At 42.8% G+C, this 10,763-nt stretch overlaps 2 protein-coding genes across 2 annotated transcripts; both read left to right on the forward strand.

Annotated features, from left to right (window-relative positions):
- Positions 1–1,816, forward strand: LOC109894882 (Golgi-associated plant pathogenesis-related protein 1). Its single transcript, XM_020488543.2, has 6 exons — positions 1–87; positions 251–317; positions 525–734; positions 913–990; positions 1,166–1,315; positions 1,541–1,816. The coding sequence occupies exons 2-6, from the start codon at positions 311–313 to the stop codon at positions 1,618–1,620; spliced, it is 525 nt and encodes a 174-aa protein (XP_020344132.2). The 5' UTR covers positions 1–87; positions 251–310; the 3' UTR covers positions 1,621–1,816.
- Positions 1,817–6,894: 5,078 nt separating this feature from the next.
- Positions 6,895–9,709, forward strand: LOC109895747 (tubulin beta-1 chain). The gene is made up of 4 exons (XM_020489705.2): positions 6,895–7,075; positions 8,052–8,160; positions 8,273–8,383; positions 8,489–9,709. The coding sequence occupies exons 1-4, from the start codon at positions 7,019–7,021 to the stop codon at positions 9,547–9,549; spliced, it is 1,338 nt and encodes a 445-aa protein (XP_020345294.1). The 5' UTR covers positions 6,895–7,018; the 3' UTR covers positions 9,550–9,709.
- The last annotated feature ends 1,054 nt before the right edge of the window (positions 9,710–10,763 follow it).

Consider the following 10,763-nt stretch of genomic DNA (forward strand, 5'->3'; position numbering starts at 1 on the left):
GCTGAACTATATAAGTGCTTTCTCTGTCTCAACATATAGAGACACGGAGGTAAAGAAGACAGACCACAACCGCTGCATGATATACAGGTGAGTGTTTGGATAATACAGTTAGAGAATAATGCATGTATTATTACTATGAGCATCCCTCTTACAGTCAACATCCAATAATGGAATTAATTTAATGACGTTGATAATGGAATTATACACAGAATTAAAACATTATTACTCTTTATTTGTTGGTGTTCTTCAGCTGAATGAGTCTTACCATTATCTACTTTTGTCTTGCAACTCTTAACACATAAAAAGCAATATGGCAGGTCAGTATTTGCCTCTTTCTACTCTGGTCTATATTCAAGAAAGATGTCTATGGTGACTGTGTAATTCCAAAATTCTGACAAAATAACTAAAAAGTATTGCTGAATAAAATAAACATAAATATATGAATTCAAAATATGTCCCTGTATTTAGCTAACTATCCTTAAAAAAATAGAAAAAGTGGCATCTAAATTGGCATATTTTATTAGGTGCGAGCTTTGAGCAGGAGTTTCTGGATACCCACAATGCATACAGGAGAAAGCATGGCACCCCTGAACTGACCCTGAGCAGAGACCTGTGCAACTCTGCTCAGGAATGGGCAGACCATTTGGTAGCAATCAATACCATGCAGCACAGCAACACGAACAATGGAGAGAACCTCTACTACACATGGAGCTCTGCCCCCAATACTCTAACAGGTGGGTTACAATATTTCACTTTGACACTGTCAAGTTGGGTTTTAGAATTTGAGGGCTCATGGGTCTTTGATACTAGTACTCTCGCCGTAGATGTGCTAATACTCATTCAGATTACAGTGTGTATTTGCCATGTCAAGTAGGAGGGGTCCTTACATTTGTACCTGACTGCATGTTTTAGGGAAGGAGGCTGTCGACAACTGGTACAGCGAGATCAAAGACTACAACTTCAGCGAACCTGGATTCACCTCAAACACTAGTACACTGTTATTACACATCTTTCTGGAAAATGTGTGGTTTGAGATCAGGTGTTCAGAACGCAAATTCTGTCAAACTTAAACAGAAAGCTTTCAACCATATTGGATATAACAAAGCCAAGACCCAGAGATGCCGCTTTAATCGTAACCTTATGTATTGTGGCATTTCTCCAATAGGCCATTTCACCCAGGTGGTGTGGAAGGAGAGTACTGAGGTGGGGGTGGGCCTGGGGATTAATGGCGAGACTGTCTTTGTGGTAGGCCAGTACAACCCAGCAGGAAACATGAACATGGAGGGATACTTTATAGATAACGTCCTCCCTGAAGGTAACTGATTGTCTATTCAAAAATCAATGATCTACACCTGAATTGATAACTAAGCCAGTCATGTTCTGTTACAGTAACTGTAGTGTCATGGGGTACAGTGTTGGTACACAGTACATGCTGCTCTTGCATGTTACCCCAGTTTACTAACCCCTCATGTCAGCAGGCTCATGCTTCACTATGCTCCGTTGTCTCTTTCCAGTGTAATAAAAGGCTGTGCATTGTTAGGTGGCGGCGAGAAGAGAACCTCTGGTTCAGACACCTCAAGCCAACCACCTCGCTCCGAGGCAACATGCACTGTGCTATAGGAGCCATAGTGATCAGCCTTCTCCTGTCTGCATGTCGACGGACCCTCATCGTTGGTCATATTGGTCTGCAGCTGCTTCACTCCGTAACAGGCGTACCAATCGACACAAACCATCCCCAATCACCTTCACTGTAAGAAAGACGTACGGTTTTGTGTACTTTAAATGAAAAATAAAGTTTTGCTTTTACTTTACAAGACATCCGTATTGAATTGTAATGTTGTCATAAGCTAAACATACAATATTCACTGTTGAGACCGTTGGAGTTTTGTTCATTCCAAACCTAGATGACAGTCACTAGGCAACCGGGATGATCTGCTCCTCAGATAAACGGGGTGTAAAACCCTACATCTAACATATTCAAATGATCCAGCATGCTCATACTCATGGTCTGTTCTGCTTTCAATGAGCCATATCTGGGACACTTGCATAGTCAAGCTAATGAAAGAGGAGGATTGTTAACAGACATCTTCTACTGCTTCGGGTACACAGAGAAAATGACTCAATATTAAACAAAGAAAGTCCAACACAATGGCATTCCTACATGCTCTTCAACTTTCTCATCATGATTTTTAACAAACCTAGGATTTGTTTTGATGAATCCATACACCCATACAAGAATGCCAGTGTGCTGGGATGTCTTCTTCCAATCATCCACAAAAAGCCATGGTTTCCAATACAGCCAGTAGATGGCAGTAGATGGTTGGTATGTGATTGCTCTCAGGGAGTGTTGGGAGTGGGTGTGGAATAAGGGAGGGGTTTGGACTCGGACACACAATGGCCTGCTTAGCAGCTGCCTCCAGTGGCAGGCCTCTGAAAGAGATCATCAAACCAAATGAGTACATGTTTGTAAACTATCCCAGATATTTTTTTTCTTATGGGAGAATGTAGTTGTGTCCAATATGCTTCAATAAACACTATAAATGGTAAGCAATATTTATTTATTGAAATCATTGATTGATTGATTCAAATCTATGTCACTATCACAGAGATCATTTAAACCATTTGGAGATAATCTCTGCCCTTAGAAAAGAGAAAAAAAATGCCACAGAGAAAAATACATTTGATTGGGAGACTATATTCATTTGATTAAAGAGTGACTTGAAAGAGTGTACATGCAATTGATTTATTAATGAATGGACAGTATTGAACCATCTCAACATCTGCTCTGGCACAACCTATTGTACCATAAATCAGATATGAGGCTTATTCTGAGTGCCCTCTAGTGGGCCAGTATTTATTACAAGAGGTCATGAAAATATGTATTTTCACTCTAATCTCAAAATCCCAGATGCAGCAGCATTACATTAGCACCCTCCAGAAGGTTACAAATCCAGATGGATCCAGTGTACCGGCTCATCCTCAATCACACCCATTACCTTCCATCTCAGCCACCATCCCACTCAGTCAGTCCGCCAGTGGCAGTGATAGCCCGCTACATAACCAGTATAGTATATTGTCCGTAATGTGATGTTTTTGTAAGCCTGTTTTGGTAAGTGTCATAGTGGAGGGCTGGACTTCCCCGGGCCACAGCTGACTATGTTCTCTGAGTACGCATCATCATCGTCAGTGAGCTCAGTGGATGTGCTGCATAGTCTAGGGCTGAATGTCCGTCAGCATTAGCATCAGCTGTGCTTCCTGACTGACTGTTCTCCCAGGGGACCAGCTATGGAGACAGATAAAGTAGCACAGTTAAAGGCAAGCATGCATGGCCAATCTCTGGAAAATCAATGGACGAAGGATACGTACCCTCTCTGCGTCTGGGCACTGTTCCATTATTCATACTGCAGCCTAGCCTACTCCCCCACCATTGAAGGAGTGCCCTCCCTCTCTCTTACAATAATGAAACTATTAAGGACAGATATGGTGATACAGTTTACTACACTTAGAGATAGGGCATCTATCAGACATCTATTTCTTGTAACAGTGTCTCAGAGTGAATGTAAATACTGAGGAGAGTTGTGGCTGAATCACTGGGGTCCCTGAGTAGACATACTGTACAGTACCACTGCCTCACGTCAGATGGCGTCACTCCTACGCGACGACCGTCCCTCAACCGATCAGTGCAGACGTGAGACAAAGGTGCAGTACATGATAATTGTGAGACACAGCTGTTCCTGTCCAACACCTGCCCTGTAATATTTGTCCCACCCCCCATTCCACCCACAATTGTAGTGTATAGTGCAGGCCAGGGCAGACCACCTCTGATTTTTGGTTTTAGACTACTAAATGTCACCCAAATAACTGTTGGGAGAACCCTCTTGTAACAAGTAACCATCTGTCTGTACCAATATGCTGGCTAGCTCTTGAAGCTGGGCGGGACTGGGAGTGGCAAGTGCTTTACAATCTTTTAGATATATGTCCACTGTCAAGCTGTAGCAAATCAGAATCCATTTATAAATTGCCTTGGGTGTACGTGTTCTGCACTGGTAGAAAACGGTCAGGACGCAGTGCTTGGATAGCAACATGACATTCCGACTGCGAATAGTGTGGACTAGCTAGCATTTGCATTCTGCCTGGGAGTCTTTTTTTTGCATGGTCATGGTCTCTTTGTTATGGTGATCAATTACAAGAGCAAACCATGTGGATGTGCAGCTCTGTCTACCGCTTTCTCACACTACCCTGAGAATAATGTAGTAATAAAGATATAACACGGATTCTGTTATATCTACAATGTCCTAATCCTTTTGCTATGGGTGTAGCATAATGCACCACTGCAACACTAACTGGCAGTACACAGAGAGGATAGGGTGCAATACTGCAGAGGGTGGGGAGATGCAGGAAAGCTGCAGAGTCAGGACAAGGCAATTTAACCATCAACCTTCTGGGGAGCTCTAGTCTAGTGGGACAGCCAGGCTGTCTGTGAGCAGATAATGAGGTATCATTATGGCCAAATTTGAGAAAATTGCTACCCAAGTCCACAAAGAGGCCAGCAAATACCCTCCTTTCGACTCAGAGGGGCTTTTATGCGGATGTACAGTAGACACACTCAGCTTGTTGTCAGCCTCACATCAAATGACAGCACACCACACAGGGTACAGTCAGATTCTATTCCCCTCCAAACAGATGAATAATGAATTTACTGCAGAGCAGTAGCAACTGCAGAGGGATAAAAATGGGTTGGATGAAAAGGAAATGTCACTCCCGCAGTCCTGTCTTGAGGCTGTCTATTGTTGGATAGGCCCATCCCTTTTCTGTCTGCTACTTTTAACTGAGATTGAAGCTAAGGCTAAGATACAGGCTAGGTTGAGACAGAACTAGAATGGGGATAATATGTGTGACAGACAGAGGATGGTATGGGAGAAGTATTGTGTGAAACCATAATGAGCTGCTACCACTGTGTAGAATGTTATTCATGGAAATGCCTTTGTGACTGATTACTTTTGTCTCTCCTCTTCTTCTGTCAGCCCCAACAAAGAAAGCCCCACCGTTTTCCCCTTGTTACTATTAACACACCCAGCTGACTGTGCCCTGTCCTCTGTGACTGTGGCCACAACAGGGTATGAAGAATGGAGGGGGCCATGAAACTATAGTTGAAAGTACACTATGGTTGAGATTCGGATTACATGTTGGTCATATTTGTCACCAATAAAAATCTGTCATTCTGCCCTGAATTTGTTCCTAACTGACTTGCATAGTTAGATAAAGATCAAATTTAAAAAATTATCTCAACCAGCTTCATGAAGAATGCTTTTCCAACATTCTTGAAGGAGTTCCCACATATGCTGAGCATTTGTTGGCTGCTTTTCCTTCACTCCACGATCCAACTCATCCCAAACCATCTCAAGGCTTAATCTACATGAAAATGCATGTGATGCATACAGTGGTAAGAGCTGTAAGTGGGCCTTTATCATCAAACTAGGTCCTCTATCAAGGTCTGCTCAATGGATATCGTTCATAACTAACAAAGAAACAGGGTGTCGCTCCTCTGTCCTCCAACACACAGCTCTGTGCCCATGCAGTTGATGAGTGCTGGCGTCACAGAAGCATTCTCCACCTGGCACACAGTTTAACTATTAATAAGCCCCCCTGCCCTAATTCCAGCACTGACTCAGCCATGCACTGCTCCCTTCCCAAGCCCACTATCTCTCTCCTGTTGCTGCACCCCTCCCAGTTCTGTTCATCCTTCCAAACTGTGGCTGTCTCCCTGGGGTGAGGAGATCGATAGTGTATGCTAAACTGGAATTGAGCTATTTCATTGCACCATGTACCTGTTGTTTTATATTATATAATTGAGACTTTGCCAATACAATGATTTATACAATTTAACATGGCATCTTAAACATTTTACTGGACTGTGTCACTTTATGACTAGACTATCTTGTGAACAGTAATACATACTAAGGAGCCGGATACTTTGGTTCACAGGTCAGAGTCTGCCATTGGCATTTGCATAGAGACACATTATATTATCAGACATGGATTAATTCCAAATAATAGGCTGTGTAAATGCAGGATTTCTTCTAGCTTTATGTGTGATAATCCTGTGATGAAGTTCTCACTGTGGTCTTTAAAGGGAAAGGAGCAGCAGCCAAGATGTCTGTGTGTCGCACCTGACACAGCCCAGGCAGCCATGTTTAACAGTGCGCAAAAAGGGAGTCGCCCATAATCAGAAATATGTAACAACAATAACACTGAGAATTGGGGAAATAAATGACTATGGGTTACTAATCTCATAGAATGTTTCCGGCCTGGTGCCACAGGCTGTAGCCTCTTGCATTTAGATTATTATATTAGATAACAAAATAACTGACATCTGTTCGATAACATATTAGATCCCTTTCTTGACAGAACACATATAATATTTAGTTGGATACATGTTCTATAACAAAATGTACATCTTAAAACGAAATAGCTGCCTTTTACCACCACGAAGCAAAAATAATAATGCCAGGAATGGTTACAAAGTAACAATGAGCCACGTGGACTTGGAATAAATTGGTGAGGTATTTCGTAGTTTTACCATTTAATGTGAAAACGTTTCACGTATTTTTTGGGAGTTAACGGATGTCTCTCTTAATCATGTAATCTGTGCGGTTTATTGGACAAAATATAGTTCGAATTTATAGTTTAAAAGGAGATAAGATTTTCGCCGGCATAAAGGAAGTAGGACCTATCTTCAAGATTATGTGAGAATCACACGTTTGCGTTCAGTTTGAATGACAGAAAGAACAGGCCAACGAAACTCATTCTTTATGAATATGATTGGTGTAGAAGTGTGTCAATAACTGGGTCTGATAAGCATTAGCCAATAAATGTTTCAGATTTGGTGACATGGAATTTAAGGGGAGGGCACAAAGTTCTTCTTATATAGTGTGGGAGCACATTCTTTCAGCGCAGTCTAAGAAAGGATAGAACTGGTTTTTATTCGCATAAGAGTTGTTCTACAGTCAAAGTAAAAATGAGGGAAATTGTGCATCTTCAGGCTGGACAGTGTGGAAACCAGATCGGAGCTAAGGTTTGTACAATTTTTTTTTTTTTTATGAAATTGGTGCAACTCGTGCGATAAATAGGCGTGCGTAAAATCGCCGGTTCTTTTGTATGTGTCCAGTTAACCCCACCCAAAGAACTGTATTGTTAATGAAAATTACTGTTAATTATATTCCTAACCTATTTATTGGTTTGTTTGTTGTGTACAAATGAAAAGAGCTTTGGTGTTATTTATGCACTTCTGTATATTTTTATTCGACCGGTTTTATTTGGTCTCGAAATAATCTTGACACTGTATTAGCGAGGACGTCAATACACATGAGAATGGGTATTAAGAAATTTCATTTTTAAACATGTGTATTAACGATATCAAAATGATCGATTACATATGAATATACGTGGGCCTATGGATTACCATAATTTACCGACCTACTGCAATGCGCAAAATGGGAAGTAGTTCAGATGCCAAATAACATGGCCATATTATAACTAATCGCTTCAGTAGTGAATACAATTCGGTTGTCTTAATATACATAAGAATTCTTACCCTCCTAAAAAGGAACGAATTTGACATTTGTTCAACGATACATTATGGCCTACACTTTTTTCGATTCATTGAGCGCGTGCCCCGCCCGTTTTTCTGGCGGATGTGGGCTGCGTTTCAGCAAGTGACGTATTTGAGAATTTCAAAACTACAACTGATGCGTTTCAACCAATCGGAGGTCATGCCGCGCGCGCGGAATTGTATAGGCATCTGGAATGAAAACCTCCCTCCTAACTCAAAAACGTATGTAGGCCTATCTAACGTTAAATGCAATAAAGTAGATTTGATCCAACGAGGTGATCAAATCAGAATATTGAACCTATGTAATAATGGCATAGGCCTACCAGTGTAATGGTATTTATTGTTTACATGCATTTGATGGATGGATCCCACTTTGAATGGCATATTAGCTTAGCTAATATTGTGCGCTCTAGACTTAAACCTAATGCTCCTCTTGCAGTTCTGGGAGGTGATCAGTGACGAGCATGGCATTGACCCAACTGGTACATACCATGGGGACAGTGACCTCCAGCTAGATAGGATTAACGTGTACTACAATGAAGCCTCAGGTAAGCCTTGTTTGTCTAATTTATTACCACATTCATTACGTTCTGTTATACTTCTCAATTTAATATATGTGTGGTTCTGACATTTCCCTTTCTTTGCCTCATGGTTGTCTAGGTGGTAAATACGTGCCCCGCGCTGTGCTTGTCGACTTGGAGCCAGGGACCATGGACTCTGTGAGATCCGGACCCTTCGGCCAGATCTTCAGACCCGACAACTTTGTGTTTGGTAGGTCCCTTTGCTTCTTATTTTACTTTTTGAATATGATGCAAGATACTGTAGATGACGTCACCAAAGAAAGGAGAGATGATTTACACATCTCTTATTTTGCAGGCCAGAGTGGTGCTGGAAACAACTGGGCCAAGGGCCACTACACAGAGGGAGCTGAGCTGGTGGACTCAGTCCTGGATGTTGTGAGGAAGGAGGCAGAGAGCTGTGACTGTCTGCAGGGCTTCCAGCTCACCCACTCCCTGGGAGGTGGAACTGGCTCTGGCATGGGCACCCTGCTCATCAGCAAGATCCGTGAAGAGTACCCCGACCGCATCATGAACACCTTCAGCGTGGTGCCCTCACCCAAAGTATCAGACACTGTGGTGGAGCCCTACAATGCCACCCTGTCAGTCCACCAGCTAGTGGAAAACACTGACGAGACCTTCTGTATTGACAACGAGGCTCTCTACGACATCTGCTTCCGTACCCTGAAACTCACTACTCCCTCCTACGGCGACCTCAACCACCTGGTGTCGGCCACAATGAGCGGCGTCACAACCTGCCTGCGGTTCCCAGGACAGCTGAATGCTGACCTCCGCAAGCTGGCCGTCAACATGGTGCCCTTCCCCCGCCTCCACTTCTTCATGCCCGGATTTGCCCCCCTCACAAGCAGGGGAAGCCAGCAGTACCGCTCCCTCACTGTTCCCGAGCTCACCCAGCAGATGTTCGACGCCAAGAACATGATGGCCGCCTGCGACCCCCGCCACGGACGCTACCTTACAGTGGCTGCCATCTTCCGCGGGCGAATGTCCATGAAGGAGGTAGACGAGCAGATGCTGAACGTGCAGAACAAGAACAGCAGCTACTTCGTTGAATGGATCCCCAACAATGTCAAGACCGCCGTCTGCGACATTCCCCCGCGTGGCCTCAAGATGGCCGCCACCTTCATTGGCAACAGCACAGCAATCCAGGAGCTGTTCAAGCGTATCTCCGAGCAGTTCACAGCCATGTTCAGGCGTAAGGCTTTCCTCCATTGGTACACAGGTGAGGGTATGGACGAGATGGAGTTCACTGAGGCAGAGAGCAACATGAACGACCTGGTGTCTGAGTACCAGCAGTACCAGGACGCCACCGCTGAGGAGGAGGGAGAGTTTGAGGAGGAGGGAGAAGAGGAGCTGGCCTAAATGTTTGTGTAATTGTGCTCTTCCAAGCTGTGTTCACTGACATGTCAGTCTCAACCTTTCCAGTGTTCCATTATCTGTCCGTTTTTGTTTTGTCATCTCTGCTATTACTGTCATTTCTTGTCTGTACAGAAACATGTCAATAAAATTTCTTATGTTTAAAGTGCTGTTTCCCTTGATTCAATGATTACTGTTTTTCAATAATTAAAATACCCAATAATACACTTCTGCCATTCTCCAGTTATTCAACACAGCATACAGTTTTTTTTTAGTGGCAACAATCTTTACCTCTACATGGTAACAATATGCATCATAAATTGGGTGGTTTGAGTGCTGATTGGCTGACAGCCTTGGAATATCAGACCATATACCACTGGTATGATAAAACATTAATTTTTACAGCTCTAATCATGTTAACCAGTTTATAATAGCAATAAGGCACCTCGGGGGTTTGTGGTATATAGAACAGCAAAGGGCTGTATCCAGGCACTCCGTGTTGCATCGTGCGCAAGAACAGCCCTTAACCATGGTATATTGGCCATATACCCCCCCCCCCCCCCCCCGGGGCATTATTGCTTAAACAGTTTTAAATATAAATGTAGAGCTGCTGGTGCATTTATGAAACCCCATAATTGACATTCCTGTAGATTTTTTGTACACCATAAGATGAGTGGCTACTGTGTTCCTGAGCACAGTCATGTGCTCAAAGATTTGTTTAGCCATGCCTCTGAAATCTTAGCGAGCTAAGCTCATGGCATGTTTGTTTTTAATGTTTGGAATTTTTGTCATGCAAGCTAGTCTGACAACATGCACTGTAAAACTAATAACCCTGCTAGTTATCTAAAGACTTCTATCCTATGTGATCTTAACACAAAATTGGCAAACAGTGATATTTCGTAGTCCCTATTTAGTTCCTTATATGTCTATTTTCATGTTGGCACACACAAGCATAAGCATACATGTAGCATAATGAGGTTTATTGTTCATTTGGCTGACATGTGTCGCATGACACACATTAGAATGTCTGTACAGTCATTATGTAGCCATAGGTTGAATTTGACAATCCAAAGAAGAAAACATTCAGCTGGATTTGGCATTTTCAGTTTTGTAGATCCTAATGCGGACACCTGATATGCAGAGTGAAAAGCTTATCTCCCCTGAATAGAATTACGATTCTGTTGTAAACTCGCTGGCTGGTTAATACTGTGAGTCTATTG

This window comes from Oncorhynchus kisutch, linkage group LG8 (genome assembly GCF_002021735.2).
Source record: "Oncorhynchus kisutch isolate 150728-3 linkage group LG8, Okis_V2, whole genome shotgun sequence".
Taxonomy (NCBI): domain Eukaryota; kingdom Metazoa; phylum Chordata; class Actinopteri; order Salmoniformes; family Salmonidae; genus Oncorhynchus; species Oncorhynchus kisutch.